The sequence below is a fragment of the Nesoenas mayeri genome (genome assembly GCF_963082525.1).
Source record: "Nesoenas mayeri genome assembly, chromosome: 26".
Lineage (NCBI taxonomy): Eukaryota > Metazoa > Chordata > Aves > Columbiformes > Columbidae > Nesoenas > Nesoenas mayeri.
In genome coordinates this window covers 5,572,172-5,592,014 of record NC_137552.1, presented here as the reverse complement: position 1 = coordinate 5,592,014, position 19,843 = coordinate 5,572,172, and the positions used below count along the sequence as shown (strand labels likewise).

General features: G+C 45.4%; 2 protein-coding genes across 2 annotated transcripts; one reads left to right on the top strand and one right to left on the bottom strand.

The window, feature by feature from the left end:
• Positions 1-14: 14 nt before the first annotated feature.
• Positions 15-15,699, top strand: MPP3 (MAGUK p55 scaffold protein 3). Its single transcript, XM_080359632.1, has 19 exons — positions 15-203; positions 3,412-3,503; positions 4,709-4,827; positions 5,322-5,399; positions 5,672-5,752; positions 6,035-6,172; positions 6,853-6,934; positions 7,144-7,229; positions 7,902-7,976; positions 8,974-9,170; positions 9,760-9,824; positions 10,614-10,634; positions 11,250-11,291; positions 11,702-11,866; positions 12,348-12,428; positions 12,829-12,922; positions 13,219-13,327; positions 13,815-13,937; positions 14,205-15,699. Exons 2-19 carry the CDS (start codon positions 3,479-3,481, stop codon positions 14,385-14,387), a joined length of 1,764 nt encoding a protein of 587 aa, XP_080215758.1. The 5' UTR covers positions 15-203; positions 3,412-3,478; the 3' UTR covers positions 14,388-15,699.
• LOC308049781 (ras-related protein Rab-18-B-like) lies at positions 14,204-19,710 on the bottom strand. The gene is made up of 8 exons (XM_080359631.1): positions 19,598-19,710; positions 19,052-19,107; positions 18,868-18,929; positions 17,850-17,922; positions 16,985-17,103; positions 16,706-16,772; positions 15,985-16,159; positions 14,204-14,318 (listed from the first exon to the last, which is right to left on the bottom strand). The coding sequence occupies exons 1-7, from the start codon at positions 19,660-19,662 to the stop codon at positions 15,993-15,995; spliced, it is 609 nt and encodes a 202-aa protein (XP_080215757.1). The 5' UTR covers positions 19,663-19,710; the 3' UTR covers positions 14,204-14,318; positions 15,985-15,992.
• Between the last annotated feature and the right edge of the window lie 133 nt (positions 19,711-19,843).

Genomic DNA, 19,843 nt, shown 5'->3' with positions numbered 1-19,843 from the left:
TGCGGAGTGAGGGGGGCGCCGCTGGATCGTTGCTCTGGACCTGTGCGCTCAGACACCCCCGGGGTCCCTTCTGAGCGAGGACAAGTGATGGTTTTAGTGCTGGCGTCTCACCGGACAGCGGAGCCCGGGCCGCCGGGGCTGAGAACAGCAGCGGCAGCGGCGCCGAGAGGCTGCGCGGCGCGCGAAGGGACTCGCCGAAATAGGTCAGCAGCTGTACAACCGCAGCGCTGCAGCTGGAAGCGCTGCTGGCTCCAGAACAAGGAAAATGTTCATTTTCCTTCACATTATTCTTTGAAGCTGAGGAGAATACGGGGAAGCGGTTGTACTCAACGCCGTGCGCGGCCCCGGGCGGGCGGGAGGCGGCGCGGAGGGCGCATGACCGAGGCTCGGAGCGGGGCTGCGGGGTGGAGAGAACCGGGGAAGCCGCTCCGGGTCCCGCCGGGACGGGCGGCAGCAGCGCACGGGCCCGTAGCCGCAGGTAACGGGGCGCGTTTCTGGGCCTGCGGCGGCGGGCCGGGCGGCGCCATGTTGGGGCCGGGCTGTGGCGCGGGCTGTGGTGGCGAGCGGCCGCGGGTGTTGGGCGACTGTGACTAAAAAAGCCACGAGCATCCTGGCTTGTGCCAGCACTGGGGTGGCCAGCAGAAGCAGGGCAGTGCCCGTCCCTGTGCTGGGACCTGGGGAGCCCAAACCGCGAGTCCTGGGGCAGTTCTGGGCCCCTCACGCCAAAAAAGCCCTTGAGGTGCTGGAGCGAGTGGAGAGAAGGGAACGGAGCTGCTGAGGGGCTGGAGCACAATGTGATGGAGACTGAGGGACCTGGGGGGTTCAGCTGGAGAACAGGAGCTGAGGGGAGACCTTCTGATCTCTGAACTGCCTGAAAGGAGCTTGGAGCCAGGGGGGTCGGGCTCTGCTCCCCAGGAACAAGCGCCAGGAGCAGAGGAAACGGCCTCAAGTTGCGCCAGGGGAGGTTGAGGTTGGATCTGGGAACAATTTCTTCCCCAAAGGGCTGTGGGGCATTGGAACAGGCTGCCCAGGGCAGTGCTGGAGTCACCAGCCCTGGGGGGCTGGACAGACGGACATGAGATTCTCAGGACATGGGGTGGTTGAACGGTTGGACTCCATGATCTTGAGGGGCTTTTCCAACCCAAATGATTCTGTGAATCGTTCAGGCCATCAGAGCAGCCACTCCTTAGTGCCAAAGCAGGTACAGTACGCAGCAAAAGACCAGTTCAGTACCATGTGGACACTTTTTGTGCACAGAATCACAGTGAGCAGAAACCCTGTGTCATAGCTGGCAGCTGGCGTCTCGTTAACATGCAGATGCATTTGCTGACCTGATCAAGGGGTGATCTGCTGCAAAGACGTTAAAATGGAACCGCTTTCCAAAATGAGATCTCCGATTCTGACCGCCGTGGCTGGATTACAGAAGCTTTGTGTTGTATCAGGCTGTGAACCACACCAGGTTTATTTGCCAAGGTTAATCCCCTTCTTTGACCCCACGAAGAGCATCAGTTCACTTTATTTAATCCTTTCCAAATATCAATGGTCCTTTTCCTAATTGGGGAACGTGGCTCAAACATCCTGTCTCGGGCACAGCGGCACAAGGATACGTGTGAAAAATGAATTATGCTTTAAGGTAGATATTTTTAAAAAAGGAAAAGTGTATTTGAGCCTGTTCATGATGAGAAGACAGATTCATGGGTTTGAGCCCCTCTTTCAAAATATCACATGCTGGGGCTGAATTTAACACCTCGAAGGTAACGCTGAGTATTGATGTGGAACATGCTGGTGGTAAATTATTGGATTCAGAGTGGTTTTCATTCTTCCGACTGTTCATTCCAGTCGGTCCTGGCTACCAGGGATTTACAGAGACGGGAGACGCCTCCATCTCGGTTGCGGTGCCTGACTTGTCTAATCCTGCTGCTCCTGAGTTTGCTGCTGGGTTTTTGAGATGTTAAAACATATTTTCCGGATTTCGGTGGGGGATGCTGTTCCACTAGGAGTTTGGAAAATAACTCAGGTTTCCTTGGGTTTTGGCGCTAAGTAAGTTTGTCTGTGGGAAGCACACGTTGTTAAAAGACAGAGCACGCCATCAAAGTTCCCTTTCTTGATAATCAGAGACTTTAAATATGTGTCAAATGAAATACAATAATCAAGGAATCAGAGCAGCTGAATTAATTGTGTGTATATTTCTTTTGGCGTGAAGTGTGTGGGGCGTGTGTGAAACACTTATTTCTTCAGAGCAATAGGTAACAATGATGCTTTTGAAAGTTAATTAAATAAATGCCTAGTATATGTAACACACTGGAGTACAATCCATGGATTAGAGTGGAATTTCAACAGTGTCGGTTCACTTATTTAGAGAACTCGGTTATGTTTTGATACCCAGGTGGGCTAATTAAGCACAGCAGTAGAAAATACCGGGTGCAAAACACAAGTGACTATTGAGATTAATATTTCAGTGTGTTGTAGAGAAACTCGGGTATCTAGAACATTAGGCTGGTGTGCGCCAGGTTGCCAGGCCGTACTATGGTGTTGTCAGGCAGCTGATCAAATCAAGTTGAATCAGAAAACCATCAAAATATCAGGGATTTACCTACAAGTAGAAACACCGGGAGCATCCTTTATTGCATTTAACAAAGAGCTGGAATAGCCCACATTTCTTTTGAATAGGTTTTCTTTTGCGTGCTGTCCTGGTTGTTTATTTTTCCGCAAGCATTAACCTGATGAATTTTATGAGGGCGAACGAGATTTTTCAATGCACTGGAACACGCGAAGTGTTTCATCTTGGACAGGCAATGATGAGCATTGATTTTTCAGTTTGAAATGAAATTGCTCAGGGCTCGTTTGCTCTCGGTGACAAGAAGAATCAGCAATAAAAGCCTCTGACGGGATCTGTGAGCAGTGGCCGGAGCCCGAGTTGTTGTAGCATCCTTACAACTCATGACCTGATGGAGTGATGCTCCTACTACGAGTTGTACGTATTGTAGCGTGGTTTGCATCAGGATGCCCAGGGGATGGAAACTCCTTTGGGTTGCGCTTTTAGGAGTCCCCAGGATGTCGCGGCATCTTCCCGCGTGCTCGATTGCTGTGCATATGGTGTTGATCGGTGCATTTAGACATCCCTTCTGCAGCACAATTTCATTTTCTGTAGGCCTTCTAAAACTATCTGGAGAACAGGATAGGGAAGCATCTGCTCTCTTCAGCATCAGCTTTATCCAAGGTACCATATGTTTATTATATAACGTAATATTTTTCGTGTCACTACTTACATAGCAGAATAACCGCAGGACTCTGCCCGATTCAGGTTCAGCTGAACGCTTGAGAGAAGGATGTATTAGGAATTTATCGTTTTGTGCATGATTACTATTTTTCCTCTCGTGCTTGAGCTTTTATTATCCCTGCTCGTTTCAGGACTCCCTCTGAATCACAGAAGAAACAATCGTGTTGATTTAAGTTGAGGAGGATTAAGAAGGAAGCCATGCCAGTGCTTTCAGAAGACTCAGGTAACTAATCTACATGTTTTCAACAGACCAGTGACTGAAATCTTAGTGTTTCACAGAGGAAATGAATTCAACTTGGAGTTAAATAAAATAGAATGTAGATAGTTCGATTAGGTTTCTTAGCAATTACCTAACAGCCTGGGCTGGTAGCTGGGCTTGCATCAGCGGGGCATCACGCTGGAGTTGGTGAAGGCTGGGAGGCCTCCCATAGCCCTGGGGTGAAATGGGTGTGCTCAGCTCGCTCTGAAATGCCTGCACACCAAAGTGTGGGGTCTTGGATCTGGGCAGGAACAGCCTCAGGTTCCAGTGTAAGTTGGGGAATGACCTATTAGAGAGCAGCGTAGGGGAAAGGGACCTGGGGGTGCTGGGGACAGCAGGGTGACCATGAGCCAGCACTGGGCCCTTGTGGCCAGGAAGCCAATGGGACCTGGGGTGGGTTAGAAGCGGGTGGTCAGTAGGTCAGAGAGGTTCTCCTGCCCCTCTGCTCTGCCCTGGGGAGACCACACCTGGAATCTTGTGTCCAGTTGTGGCCCCTCAGTTCCAGCAGGACAGGGAACTGCTGCAGAGAGTCCAGCGCAGCCACCAAGATGCTGAAGGGAGTGGAGCATCTCAGTGAGGGTGACGGAACACTGGCCCAGGCTGCCCAGGGGGGTTGTGGAGTCTCCTTCTCTGCAGACATTCCAACCCGCCTGGACACCTTCCTGTGTAACCTCATCTGGGCGTTCTTGCTCCATGGGGGGATTGCACTGGATGAGCTTTCCAGGGCCCTTCAACCCCTGACACTCTGGGATTCTGGGAGAATACAAGGAAGGTGGAGTAGAAAAGGTGGAAATGAATGAGGTTGGTCAGATTTCAGGAAACACCTGGTTTCATAAGAAGCTTCGAGCTACTGAATAAATGCTCCTATGGACAAACTTGGACCTCTTGGTGGCTTCTACACACATTTATTAAAAATTAGCCCTTGTATCTGCTGCTTGCTGTGCCACTTCCTGAATGTTTTCTCAATAGGTGTTGGTAGGCTTTGTTAATATTCTTCCTTTTGACTTAAAGTGATTCCATTCAAGCACAGATAAGCACAAATCTTCCTACAAAATTCATGGTCACCAAGGTGGTACCCAAGTAAATGTCGCTGATGCTCAGTCTGCAACAGAAGGTCCCGTGAGACGTGCTGGCTACAAAGCTTTATCCTGGTTTGAATTTAAATTTAGGATTGCACGAAACTTTGGCCCTTTTGACATCTCAGCTGACACCTGATTCAAATCATAAAGAGGAGATGGGATTTCTTAGAGATGTCTTCAGTGAAAAGAGTCTCAGCTACTTGATGAAGGTAAAAGTTCTTTTATAAATGTACATTTTCCTTACCAGTTACTTATTCTCTGTTCCCTTGATTTATCAACTCTTTACTTTGCCAAAGCTTTTTTGTTTGGTTAGAATTCTGTGCTGAGCGAGCATGGATTTATTTGTGCACAAACATGAAGAACATTCAAACATTTGTTGATATTTAACACATTTTGCTTAGAAAAAGCCCGTCTGCCAGAGTGCACGTACAGTTCCCCATAGCTAAAAAGCAGCATGAAATGATGTCATTTTTCCCTTAGGCCACTGAAGTCTGAACAGATTTTCTGTCTGGCTGGGAAACCAGCGCAAGCAAAAAGAAACTAAAAGACTCCTGAACAAAACACAAATAACCCCAAGAGGGGTTGTTTTTCTGACAGTTCTCTCTGAAAAATTGTGTTGTTCAATATAAAGATATCCCCGTGTAGGTATGTTTAGGAGGATCTGTATCTCGCTGTGGTAATATACCTGGATCATCTTTTTCAGATTCATGAAAAACTCCGTCATTATGAAAGACAGAGTCCGACTCCTGTTCTACATAGCGCAGCAGGATTAGTGGAAGATGTGAGTACAAATTCTTGTCTCGCTCTTGAAATGTATGTTTAGAGCCTATGGTCCTGATTTCTGACTAGTTCTTCCTGTACTATCTAATAAAAATAAACCAGATGAAGCAGCTTTCATGTCTTTTGGGATTCCCGCACTATGGACTGGGTCTGGTTTTTATCTGTGCACGCTGCTTTGAAGGATGACAGATGTTCGCAAACATGTGAAGCGTTCACTTGCAAATATACAATCTTGCTCCTTTAATTTTGAGGTTGGTAATTGTTATTTTAAAGGTAATAGAAGAGTTGCAGACTGCACCAGTGAATAATGAAGAAAAAGAGCTACTGCAGCTGTTGTCAACACCACATCTCAGGGTAAAAAGCACTTAATGAATTCATTTCTTGCTTTCCATAGTCCACCTCCATTCTGTAGCTTTATTTAGGTCGAGCTTTGTTATCACTTGGATTTACTTTAAATATCAATGTATACCAATATGTAGTTTATATGATGGGTAAGGTAATAGCTAAATCTTTTTTTGGGGGAATTTATGGTGTGGGTGGGAAAGGGGAAGTTTAAGTTTATAATGTTGGAAACGTGAGAACTGGAAACTGGATTATTACCTCATGATGTTACATTTTCTTATCTCCTTTATGCAGGCAATGCTTGTAGTACATGACACCGTAGCGCAGAAGAACTTTGACCCGGTCCTTCCACCTCTGCCCGATAACTTTGCTGATGATTTTGATGAGGAATCAGTGAAAATTGTTCGGCTAGTGAAAAATAAGGAACCCTTGGTACGTGTAACATAACCCACCTCTAATCAGAAACTCAGTAGTGCAGAAGCGTTACTGTGAGTATGGACGAGATACCAGAAGGTCAGATAGTCTGCAAAAACCAGGAGTTTCTGAAGCTGGTAAAATAATATAAAAATAAAACTTTGGTAAATAAGCCTTTACAATTTTGCATGAGGTGCTTTATAGGCGTCAGTTTATAACGCCAGTTAACGCGGGGGACACAATCTCTGAGGAAACTGTGTGTGTTGAAGCAATTGTGCTTATTATACATATTAATTCTCTTCATTTTGTAGCTAACATTCAATGAATGTGCATTTGCATGAAAGTCAGTGACTAAGAGTATATGTGCAGTACCCGTATGTAAAGATTTAATGACAAGGTACTAATTCTATACAGATGGAAATGGAAGAGTTGATTTCCTAAGAAAAACCAGTTGCATTGGGGAAGAAATGCGCTTTTTGTATATGCCAGTAGGCAGCAGAGGAGAGCAGTGATTTAGTTCCTGATTAGAGCTTTGCATTGCCAGCGGGGGTAGGAGAAGAGAAAGAAATCTAATGACTCGGCTTTCCCTGCTGTGAAGGTGCTGGCTGTGTTGAACAAACATTCAGACGCCACACACACACGGTATCTCACCGCTGGCTGCATTTTAAGTGAATTTTGGGGGTTTTGTTTGATTTCAGGGAGCTACCATCAGACGAGACGAGCACACGGGAGCGGTGATCGTAGCCAGGATCATGCGAGGGGGCGCAGCTGATCGCAGCGGTAAATTCCTAAAGAAAGGGGGTTTTATATTGCACTTGTAAACTGTTTTAAAATGTCCAAAATAACACAAGTACAACGTTTTGCACTGAAAATGGATAAACCAACGTATAACCTGTAGGAGGAGGCAGGTGCAGCTGACTCAGGCTGGACAGCAGAGCGGTGCTTTCCAGTCTGTCGATTTATTTTCATTTCCTTACCATCTTTTTCAGGTCTTGTCCACGTTGGAGATGAACTGAGAGAAGTGAACGGCGTCGCCGTGCTCCGCAAGCGACCGGAAGAAATCAGTCAGATTTTGGTCTGCATTTTCATTGCGAGATCTTTTCTGTTCGGTTGTCTAGTAATTACAATAGATGATGGAAAGAGCTTCCCTTTCCTCCTGTTCATGTTGGGCAAATTGCAAATTAAAAGTACATTTCCGGGAGATAAGCAGAGTATTTATAACATGGCATGTTGGCTGTGTGGCCGGTAGAGCTGTCACTCTGTTCTTTTTGAGCAGTTTCCTTGTGATATGAGCAAGATTTTTAGAGCGAAAGTAGACGTTAATGTTGTAGATTTGTACGTTTCACCCGCTATTTGGGAAAATACAGCGATATTTTTCCAAGGAGCACTTGAAAATGGTTCCTCTGCAAAAACTGCAGTTAATGTCGTACTAAAAGCCACAGGCACCCTGTGAGCTGTAATCCGGAAATTAATGCGCTTGCTAAAAGCAAATGAAGGGATTTTAATGCAGGTCTTAATATTTTGTAGCCAAGTATTAATAGTTACTGCGGATGTCTCCAAAATGCCATTGCGGAGGATTCACGGAACGTCATGATAGTGTCTGTAAAGAAGTTAAATAGTGGATTAACTTGGCCTATTAAAGTTCTGAGAAGAAGAGACAAACGTTTGCTCCTAAACTGGAACTTGAATAGTCTGTGTTGTGTCTTGTCCTCCTTTCAGAGTCAAAAGCCCTTTCTCTCTTCCTCAGGCTCAGTCTCAGGGATCAATAACATTAAAAATAATTCCAGCTGTCAAAGAAGAAGATCGTCTGAAGGACAGCAAGGTACGCGGCTTCCTGAGGTACCCAAGTGTGCCTTTTCCTATTTTCACAATTCTGGCGCCTCTCTAAGCGCAGGATTGCTGCTGTTCCAGCGGGGAGCCTCACACACCTGTTATTGAACTAAAACGATGGTAGAGCGGTTTCTCATTGTAAAAAGCAGGGCCCTTTGATTCAGTAGAATGACTTGGGTGACTTCTCCTCCTCGTGGTCTGGGCGCACGTTCTTTCGGAGCATTCCTGAAATCCAGCCACTCCTTTTTGTTCACGTAATTAGAACGGGTGTTCCTGCCCATCTGCTCTTGCCGTGCCAGCTGCTCCGTGTCCATTAGCACTGGGCATTTTGCCACTTGCTCGAGGCACAATGGACCTGTTTGCAAACAGAGCTATGTTAATTATTTGAGTTCATTAGCGCACTGCAAAAATCTTCACAGCGAGTGCTTCGTTTGGCCTCCTTGATCAGCAGCTGGTCCCTTACAGGATTCCTCTGCCAGCCTCTATTTCCACTTCCCTCCTCTCAGTTGCCTCACTTACAAGTAGTTCTGTAGTGATGTGTTAAATCGTAGCGAGATACAAATGCAAAGTTGAATAGATTTTGATGCATTAAAGGACCATTTAAAGGACGATCTTTGTAACTGGGCAACGTTGCCATAAGTCCCTTTTAATTGTTTTCTCCTTCAATTATTTTTTCTGTCCGTTTGTTCCATTTTTCACTTACATAGGCTGTGAACTGTATTTCTGGGGACTTTGAGTCCCGTGTTGCTCAATGCCAATATGTAATGACTGGGTATGTGTTGAAGGTTATTTTTCTGCATAAGTAAGTCAAAATAGAGGTGCTGTTTTTTGAGTATGATACCCATTTCAGTATTTTTCAGTACCATAAAGCATAAGGGAGAGATGAAGAGTATCCACAGCCAGCAGCATAAGCATTGGGGCAGCTTTTTCAATGTCATTTGAAATTCCAAACGGGCCAAGAAGAAAGGATGTGTTACTTTCTTTTAAAGGTGTATATGAGGGCGCTTTTCTGCTATAACCCCAAAGAAGACAGAGCCATTCCTTGCCAGGAGGCCGGGCTGCCCTTCAAGAGACGACACATCCTGGAAGTCGTGAGCCAAGACGACCCCACGTGGTGGCAAGCGAAGCGTGTTGGGGATACCAACCTCCGAGCGGGCCTCATCCCCTCCAAACAGTTCCAAGAAAGGTTTGTCAGTGAAGATGAGGGATTTTGTTCCGTTCAGATCATGTCACGCTGATTTTATGCTGCTTTTTCTTTCAGGAGGTGACGGGCAGGGTGAATACCAAATCTCCATCTTCTCTAATTATATAATTAACTTCCTAGCTTTCCTTGGCTAGTTTGCCATTGACTTAACGAGGACAGAAGCACCTGCTAAGCAAACATATAAAATGAAGTACAGAATATCAGTCTCTTGACCCTCTTGGCGTATGGAGATACTGTATTTCACAGAATGACCGGCCTATAGTTCCCTGGGTCCTCCTTCTTGCCCTTGGATTTGCAGCAGGAATAGAAGATAATAGGTTGAGTGGAGAAAAAGAAACAGGAAAAAAATAATTGATAGGAGTAATATGCTCTGATTCTCTCTCAGTAACTTAGCGGGGCAGTCTGGGACTCTCATAGTTTTCAAGAAGTCTTTTGAAATGTTGAATCAGAGACGTTTTCTATTTTTCAAAGGAAAACACTGTTTCATTCTTTATTTCCAGTGCTATAACACGCTATAAATTCTTTATAATTCTGAGCTTACGTGGCTAAAATAGAATTACTTTCTCTTTAGACGGTTGACGTACAGAAGAGCAATCGGCGCTCTGCAGAAGCCCCGGCCCGTGAGGAAGCCGCTGTGTAAGTGTGCTCTGTTCCCTCGGCAGTGCGCCCGTCGGGCCCAGCTCCTCAGGGTTTGTCTCTCAATAGTGATGTGTTAATGTGCTGTGTAATCTGGCCGTGATTGATTTGCGTGGGAATCAGCTGGAGGACTTAGGTCTGAGCTTTACCCAGCGGTACTGGTTCCTATTGTTTTCAAAAGCCACAGCCATCCCTCTCTTCTTACTGTCAAGAACATGAGGCCTTACACATCATTTAGGTGTTTTAAAATTTGCTAATGTTCACATTTTTTTTCTATGGTTTGAAACTTGAAAGCTGCAAGAGTAACCCTGTGCTACTACTTAAAATTCTTATGATTCCAAGCTTGTATTAAAAGAAAGTGTAGCTTGAAGGAGGATTAAAATCAGCTGTATCAAGGTACAGGTATTCTTGGGAATTTTTAGGCTACAAAGAGGAGGAAAGATGCTCAACCCAGTTATAGAACAGCATCACTGATTTACACAAAGCTTTTCCAAATGACTTTCCGTTACGTTCAGTGTTAGGAGGAATGTAATGACGATTGCTAATTAGGCTCTTTCTCAGATCTTTATGAGACAATTAAGCTAACAACTGGTTATAATACTAAATTTTAACAACAAAAGTCTTTAATCAGTTGATAAGGGAACATTTCTGCATTATTTTTTTAAGTTAGAAAAGCCTCTTAAGCAAATCAGACCAGAAGAACCTTCCTTTCCACTCCCTCTAATTTTACTCAAATAATTTGCCAGTCTTTTAATATCAAACCACCTCTGCCTTTCATGCTAACTGCAGATGATCAGTCTTCTGATAAAGGTAGGTACTCTCCTAACTCATTTTGTGGCTGAATATAGTCAACCAAAGCCTTTGTCTTTCCATTCTGCATGCTGTGATTTTTGTTGCCGCATTATACGTGCTGCTTGTGAATAACATTCCAGGTACCGTTATTCCAGCAGCTTTGGTGAGAGGGGCTTTGGGGTGATCGTAGCTGGAGGAGGGGGTAGGTTGGATTTTTAACATAGATTTGCATAAGATTTTACATATTTGTGTATGACAAAAGCATCAAATCTTTACCTTTTTAATCAAGAATTAATAAGCAATGGTAATTTAACTTAATCAAAAGAAGGTGTTTAGAGCCCAAAGGTGTTTAGAGTCTTCAGAAAGGGCAAGAAGGAGGAGCCGGGGCACTCTGGACTGCTCTGGACCGCTCAGCTTCACCTCCAAGGATCTTTTTAAACTACAAACCGCCAGCCAAGGCAAATAGGGTTTTGTATCATTAGTGTTTGTGTTAGAAAAGTGTGTGCATAGAGTATAGGAGATAAAGCTACTTCTGTAGCAGTGAGCCCGACTCGCATACAGGCACTATTTAAGATATCTCCCTCCTCCCCTCTCCTTTGCCCCTTTCCCCTCCCTCTCCTTTTCAATTTACAGAGGACTGTGACTGTGAAGGATATTTCAACGGGCAGTACATAGGTGAGAAAGCACACTTTCCTCTTCCCTAACCACCCCCAGGAAAAAAGCAAAACCCAAGAAACACCCACCCCAAAAATCCCCCCCCATGTTAAAAAAGCAAAACTCACTTATGTACGTTAATTTCCCATATATTCATAAACTGGGTTGTGTGCAGGGGCGTAACTGGACTTTGGTGTAGGCAACACGTGGCAACTCAAGGTGCTGAGGGGGTTTTTTTATAGGTGGGGTGCTTGCTTTTCTCCCCGATACGCACATTTTTCATCTCTAAGATTGGCGTGTGCACTGATTTGATTATATAACCATAGTGATGGTAACTCGTATTCAAAGACAGAATATCTTAGAGCTGGACAAGCTTGAAAATTGAGCTAAATGAAGACATGGTTTAATAGCTGTGTTGTTTTCCCGGCCAGCTGGCTTACGCAGGAGCTTTCGATTGAGCCGTAAAGAGAAGGAGAACAGTGTGAACGAGGGAAAAGCGGCGGAGCAGGCGGACCCAGCCGAGTTCCTCACCTATGAAGAAGTCACAAAGTACCAGCAGCAGCCGGGTGACCAGCAGAGGCTGGTGGTTTTGATTGGTAGGTCCACCATTGCTTCCCATCTTTTCACAAATAACCACCAAAAAAAAACCCCAACCAAACTCATGAAATCTGTTTCTCATTTTTCTACTTCCCTTTCCATTGATTTTCACTTAAACACACGTACTTATGCTGTCAGAACCACCCATGAAAAGGTATGGGGTGGAATTATCTAGCAACATTTTTGCACGCAGTTTTTATTCCGTGTGCTTAACAGCCTCATGTTAAACCAGTTTCCCAGGATGTCACAGAAATCTCATAAAACCGACTGCTAAGATGACAGATTTTGTGACAGTATTTGTCCTACAGCTGTTCAAGGAATCAGTTTGATGTTTGTCAAATGAAAACGTGGCGGGTCATGAGGTCTCTTATGTACAGGTGTCTTCCGGCATATTCCTGCATCATGTTGTGTGAAATTGCTGATATTCTCTTTGCAATATTTTATTCTACACAGATATCTTAGTCAGTTCTATTCTCTCAGGTTGTTTGGGGGCCAGATTAAGTGAGCTCAAGCAGAAGGTGGTGGCCGAGAACCCGCAGGAATACGGAGTTGCAGTTCCACGTGAGTCACCTTCACTGACTTTGGTTTGTAGCCATTTTATTCCTTAATTGCTAATTATGTAGTGCTGGCTGCATTGATTGATTCAGCCAAAACAGGTGTGTTTAAATCATCTTCAGAACATCATAGCAGCTTCTATCAGGTGTAAGAAATCTTCTTCCTAATTTTTGGGCTAGTTCTAGCACGCTCAGGAGCAAAACCACTTTGGTTTTGGTCTTAGAATTTTTGATATTGAGTTTAAAACAAACTTAGAATATTTGATTTGCATTTTATGTTATTTGGAATTTGCCAGTGTGTAACCACCTTGTTTGAGGTAATGAAAACGCGACTGGAATTAATTAAACAGAAAACAGAGTTGGTAGCAAAGGTTGGTCTGTCCTGCCTTGCTTCCGTTCTCTTCTAGATACAACCAGGTCAAGAAAGAGTCATGAGAAAGAAGGAGTGGAATACAATTTTGTCTCCAAGCAATCATTTGAGACAGATGTGCAGCAAAACAAGTGAGTGAACTTAAAAACACTGCTACAGTTGACTGTATTTAAAAAATACCGCTAATTTAATTTTGCATCATATGAATACCAAAATGAGGTGTAAAGCTGGACTAGTTGTATTAGGAAGGTTCAGCTTTCCACGTAAAAAGCTCTTTATTCAGTCTGGGCTGTTAGCGTGAACTCAGAAATTTAGTAAGAAGTGATTTAGAGCCAACATTTGACTGCTGGGACTTCAGGAAACAGCTGGCGAATGTTGGAAGTGACATATTCTCCGTGGATCTTCTTTAAAAACCTTGACTTTTCAGATTTGTGGAACATGGAGAATACAAAGAAAACCTGTACGGTACAAGTCTCGAGGCAATCCGGTCCGTGATGGCCAAGAAGAAGGTTTGTTTGGTGGACGTGGTACCTGAAGTAAGTTCCGCAGCTTATTTTAAAGAAAGCAACTATTTCACCTTAGGCTGCCAGTACGGTCTATAAAATACTCAGTTTTATTTACTTTCTAAGCACCTTCCTATTGGTTCTGAAGTGTTACTGGTGGTGCAACCAGTGCCAGTATTACCTGCTCTTAATCCCTCCATGTTATGAGTTAACATTTGAAATTTTGATGCAGATTTGGTAACTGGGCTATGACAAGACTTGTCATACGACCCCAGCTGAATTCCAGGTCTTAAATTTGCAGTGTTTGGCTTCTTAAGCGAAACAAAAGGTCAGTGTGACCAGAGGTGACTTGAGGAAGGCATTTGACACATTGACACACCTCCCGCAGCATCCTGGGCGGTGCAGTGCACAGGACCCCACAGTGTACTAGTGAAACGGTTGAACCCGGCCTGCGTTGAGCATTGATATAGAACAAAACCAAAACCATTCAAGTATTGTAACCAAAGCCATCTGTTTGCAGGCAGTGAAGCACTTGAGGACGCCCGAGTTTAAACCCTATGTTATCTTTGTGAAGCCTCTCGTTCCAGAAAAGAAAAAACCTGTCCTGAAATCTCCCACATCAGAAGAAATCTCATCCCCCCTTGTATGTATTTGAACCTCCAGCTCTTCTTTTTAGACATTAAATAAGTATTTGGGCTGGAATTTCTATGATACAGGAGAGTTCCTATTGCATAACAGCAGGAGTGGGGCACTGAGCAGGTCCTAATGGGAGCAGCTCATTTCATTGCCTTCAAAAGCAATGACTTCTCGTGCTAATATACTTCAAAATGCTAGTAATGAATATATTTTAAAATGCTAGTAATTAAAAAGACACACTGTGGATCTCATACCATCTTCTCGTGTTGATCAGCAGGATGAAGAACAGCAGGAAATTATTAATTCAGCAGCATTCATTGAAGAGCAGTATGGACACTTAATTGACGCGGTGCTGGTGAAAGAAGATCTGCAGAGCGCGTGTAATCAGCTGAAAACGGAGTTAGAGAAACTAAACAAGGATTCATTCTGGGTGCCTGTCAGCTGGGTGAGGTCGTAGCTTCTTATGTGCTGTTTAAGTGAAAAGTTGTATAAAAACATCTTGTAAATATATGGATTAGAAAAGGGAAATCATGTCCAGCTCACTTCAGAACTGCTGGTCTGTCTCGAAGGCGATACATACAGACTGTAGGAGAAAAACTAAACGAAGTCAGAAGCCAACACTGCCTTCCTGAATCAACATCTTTAATAGCAGCTGTCATGTAAAAGTCAATGCTTAGACTAAACAGATCAGTAGAAGACTGGAGTGACTTTTAGACTGTAAATAGTGCATTTTGTACAGTAAAGTTTCACAGAGCGCCCCCCGCTTTCCAAGATCCAACACTCAAAACTGCAATTTTCATCCTTTAGCCACAAATTTTGAATTAAAGCATCTGAGAAGGTTCTTTTCAGGAACCAACGTGCCTGCAGAACAAGCTCCTTCAGCCAGGTAGGAAGATGTTGCAAATCCGTTCCAACTGGGCAGTAAAACTAGGCTAGTTGTAAATATTTCAGTGGCTGATTCTTTATTTCATGTCCACCCCATGTTTCCCAATGTGTCCGAGTTGTCTTGCGCAGGTATTGGTCTGCGCACTTTCCCCATCTTCCTACTGCCCCAGGAAAACGTTAAGACCCCCTGCAAACACACCAGCTCGTAAAACAGAGACTTTTGTTTAGTCTACATGGAAACAACTGCCTGTGATTTAAAAGAGACCTTTTTCAAAGCTCTTTTTCTACAAGACATCTTTGCAGATGCCATGTGATGCGAGAGCAGCCTGACGCCACCACAGCAGCTCCAAAACGGGTGCTGAAACTTCACCAAGTAGTTGAGCTACAGCTCCAAATCATTTATCACCACCTCTGTTTGAAATCAGTTAAGTGCTTCCAGAGCATCCGTTTGCCTACAGCCCATCCTGAGGAAGAAATCTTAACTGGGTAGAGGATTTTGTATATATTTCTGGAGATTTGAATATACAGGATTTTTTTTAGGCGGGTGTTAATAAGAAAATGCACAGAGATGATTCTGGAAGCACTTCTGCTTTACAATTGTTTGAAAAAAAAAATATACGAGCATTGTACAGGTGCATGTTAACTGAAACTAGGTCCTGTTTTCCATTCTCTGCTGAGGTCTCCTCTTTCCTGTGTACTATTCAACAAGACCTTTTGGTCCTTGACTCTTAGCAGTGTGATGTAATTCTTCTTCAGTGCATTGAACAGAACTACATTGCCTATTAAAAGCACATTTCCTATATACCAGTGTCGCTGAATCTACAGAGTCTGAAAGACTCCCGTGCCGATCCGCAGAAGGGCAGCTGAAAAGTAATATCACAAAATAGAGTACAAACCTTATTTTATGCTAAGGCAGGAATCTCAGAAAAAGCCCATGTTGAACACCATACAGCGAGAGCACGAGACGCCGTACAGCACTAGGGTTTCATAGGGAAAACCTGACATAACCAGAAAAATCTCTTGGTTGTGCGTAAGGGAAGGAGAAACCGGAGTTTGTTCCTCAGTTTGGTTTTTGGATCTGGTCAAACAAGGCACAGAGGAGGGCTGGGAATTCCCCCACCTCTTCTGGGTTTGTTTCCAATGCAAGTCCATTCACACGGGAGAGCCACCTGCAGATCTAGGAGAGCGGACAGAAGGCGCCGCAGAAGCTCTTGTCCCGCCGTTCCTGCAGCTGCACTCTCTCCTTCTCTGCGTTTTTCTTGCAAACACCTGGTGTCTCCAGGATCTTTGCGGCCAGTTCCTCAAAGGCACATTGGACCCCATCCCGTGTCTTGGCACTGGTCTCTGGGAAGGGGGAAAAAGGGAGTTTTATTGTATTTGCAGGGACATTTCTCCTCTGTAAGCAGTTCTTTCGCAAGCAGAGAGAAAGTATCTTTATAAGAAATTAAACTTCTCCATGTTCTCCCTTAAATATGATAACCAGAAATACATCCCAGTCTGAAGCATCTCATTTTCCCACCTGAAACAAATTCCACAGCTCCCCATTCTCTCCATAACAAGAAACAGAAATTGTTCTCGTTTTGTGACAGTAAATCTACAAGACTACAAGTCCTGCTGGTCTGAAGAGAATATAAAAGTCATGGCTATACACTATATGAAGTAAATCTGTTCTGGAGATCAGCACCTCCAGTTGCAGGCAATGCAGAGCATCTCGGAGAAAGTTAAAACCCACACCTATGAACCAATGCGGCAAAAGGAATCCCTATTAATTAAGTACTCAAAACCAAAAGTAAATTAACCTGTCAATCTGAAATATAATTGTACGCTTCATTCACACTTTGCAATACCAAAATAAACATGAATATACAAGTTTTTGGAGCATTTACATACCTATAAAAAGCAGTGAGTGTTTCCTGGCGAACTGGAGTCCTTCTTTCCTCTCTACTTCACGATCAGGCTGCAGAGACAAATGAACAGGACTAAAATAATCAACAGTTGCTGCTTGGAGGAAGCCCCTGGAAAAGCGTCACTGCAGAAGTGACCTTGTGAAGCCCATAAAACCACGGAACACTCAGCAGCTGGATGTGCCCGCTCCACACACAGCCACCGTTAGGGGGTCACGACTGGTAACGTGTGGAAGAGTGTAAAACAATGCGTTTCCAAACTGACCTTATCGGTTTTATTGCCAACTAACATCTTCACAGTGTTGTTTTTGGCGATGTACGTGTCCAGCTCGTTCAGCCAGCCCTCCAGTCCCGTGAAAGTCTCTTTTCGTGTAACGTCATACACTGGCAACAGAGGAAAATTAACAGCTCTAGGCTCTTGCATAAAATTTCTTCATTCTAGCAGAATTCAGGCCCAGCTGGCTGACTACTGTCCCCCCCTCTAAAAATAAGCCAGATTAGGGAATTACAGAAAGATGTATCAACCCTATCGCCTTCCCCATGCTTGAACATGTTCGCTGTGCTCACCCAAAGTCACTGGGGTTACAGAACACAAGCAGTATCTCTGCAATACATCTAGGACTGGAAATCAGACTTATAAGGTGAATTTTATACTTGTTATTAGCTTTGAATTGGGCCACGCAGAATATTTTAAAATAGGTATTTTGTCACCTAATTTATAACTAATTAAATTAACTAATAACTAACATCCATTACTTGTGCTACAAACCTCATGTCTTACAGTAATCGCATCAATAGTTTCTGCCAAGGAAAGTAAAAACAAATGAACAAACTCCATTTGTCTTATTACCAGAAACTCACCAAAGAACTGCAAAGCTAATAATTCATCTACTCAAGAGCCTGCAGCGTGATACCTCTTTATTTTTAATTCAAACTATTTTGAAGCAGCAGGATTTCCTGCCAGTGGTTCTGAGTACCCAGTGTGTGAGCTAATGATGCAGTCACGTTGTAGGAAATGGACTGCGCCTGTGGTTCCCCTAGACAGCCTCCTCTTCTAAAAACATGCACGTTTAGGTAGCAACAGAGACCACACTCGCTGTCACGGTGTTTTTCTTCCATATACCTCCTACCTAAAACAACCCCTTGAGCTCCGCGGTAATAACTGGGAGTCAGTGTTCTAAAGCGCTCCTGTCCTGCTGTGTCCTACAAAGGAAAAACACAAAACACAAAAACCCCACCACATACACAAAAAAATCAAGTATATTTAAAATAAAAATAATATTTTAAACTACACAAAATTAATTTTTTTCCTGATCAGGAAGGACAGTGAAATGATGAGGCAGCAGGAGGTGGGGAGCAGCCAGCAAACGTGAGCAGAAGCAGAAAATGGGACAGGATGGGTAGAAAAGCACAGAGAGGACTTCATTGTTAAAGCAATAAACACAGACACCTGTAACATGAGTGAGACAACGAGAAAATCAATGGGACTCAAAGAGAGAACCACAAAAGGCTCTTGCTGCAAGCCAAGCCACCAGGCTTAATCAGTTAACGATAATGAGCAATAACTGGGTTTCCAGTGAAAGACACTGCAGGAAAGGAGGCACAGTGGTTCCAAAACCCTCCCTCTGCTCCTCCGCACCAGGAAAGGAGAGTCCAGCTGAAGAGCCGCTTCAGGTTTGCTAAGACTCTAAAACCAACAGAACGCACCTGGGCTGTTTCTGGTGTAATACAGACACACAGTCACTGCGCAGCCTTGGTAGAAATTATTGACTCATGACCCAGAATATCACTTTTCTGCAGCTATCCTGGGAGATACAGACATGAAGCAGCTGCCTCTGTTGCACCGCCGCATCTTCACAGGGGGTTTGAGAAACTCCGTTGTGTAAGTGCAGGAAAGAGCAGTCAAAATATTTAATGGAATTGAAAGAAATCCAAACCCCAGAGCAACAACATTTATCGGCATTTTGAACAAACTTTGTGTGCAATACTGTTGTATGATCATAGCAGGCATGTGTGTTTGCATCAGAAGCACATGAACTCAACACGCACAAGACTTTAGCAAGGACTGAGGGGAAGGAAAAGGGGAAAAAACCCACCAAAAAAGTGGGATCTTGAAGTTCTCACACACCTGTCAAGAACAAAACCTACCCATATCGCGAGCTGCACCGCGTGGCCGTCTACCACCATTTTCTTCACTTTAAAATCAATACCTGAGAAGGAAAGAGTTGTCAGGAGGAACCGATGAATCCGCCCCCGCCTCTCGCCAACGGGACCCAGACGAGAAGAAGCGAAAACCGCCCGCAGCTCCGGGGCAGGAGGGTTTGAGACTCACCCACAGTGGGTTTCAGGTTGGGCTCGAACCCACCACCCGTGAACCTCAGTAGGAGGCTGCGAGAAGAGACACTGCGGGCTCAGCCCGGGGCTGCGGGCGCCTGGTCCGCGCAGTTTGCGCCACACCGCCCCACATCCCGCACCGCCCCACAGTCTGCACCACACAGCCCCACATCCTGCACCGCCCCACAGTCTGCACCACACAGCCCCACATCCTGCACCGCCCCACAGTGCACCGCACAGCCCCACATCCCGCACCGCCCCACAGTCTGCACCACACAGCCCCACATCCTGCACCGCCCCACAGTCTGCACCACACAGCCCCACATCCTGCACCGCCCCATAGTGCACCGCACAGCCCCACATCCTGCACCGCCCCACATCCTGCACCGCCCCACAGTGCACCGCACAGCCCCACATCCCGCACCGCCCCACAGTGCACCGCACAGCCCTACATCCCGCATCATACAGCCCCACATCCCGCACCGCCCCACAGTCTGCACGGCACAGCCCCACATCCCGCACAGCCCCACATCCCGCACCGCACCTGGACTTCCCCACCGCGCTGTCTCCGACCAGCAGCAGCTTCAGAGTGAGCGCCGCCGGGTCCATCCCCGCCCGGCAGAGCCGCCGCGCTGCCCGCTCCGCTCCGGGCACGCTCCGCTCCGGGCACGCTCCGCTCCGGGCACGCTCCGCTCCGGGCACGCTCCGCTCCGGGCACGCTCCGCTCCGCTCCGGGCACACCCGCCGGCTGCGCCGCCGCCAGCTGACGCTCCTCGGCCTATGAGGCGGC

Excerpts from the sequence above, each read along its gene's own strand:
- LOC308049781 (XM_080359631.1), bottom strand. The coding sequence starts at position 19,662 with ATGGACCCGGCGGCGCTCACTCTGAAGCTGCTGCTGGTCGGAGACAGC. Across the intron at positions 17,104-17,849 it reads AGCTCAAGGGGTTGTTTTAG|TGTATGACGTTACACGAAAA; the intron begins GTAGGAGGTATA and ends CTCTGTTGCCAG. Across the intron at positions 16,773-16,984 it reads TTGGCAATAAAACCGATAAG|CCTGATCGTGAAGTAGAGAG; the intron begins GTCAGTTTGGAA and ends TTGTCTCTGCAG.
- MPP3 (XM_080359632.1), top strand. The coding sequence starts at position 3,479 with ATGCCAGTGCTTTCAGAAGACTCAG. Across the intron at positions 3,504-4,708 it reads AGTGCTTTCAGAAGACTCAG|GATTGCACGAAACTTTGGCC; the intron begins GTAACTAATCTA and ends ATTTAAATTTAG. Across the intron at positions 9,171-9,759 it reads TCCAAACAGTTCCAAGAAAG|ACGGTTGACGTACAGAAGAG; the intron begins GTTTGTCAGTGA and ends CTTTCTCTTTAG.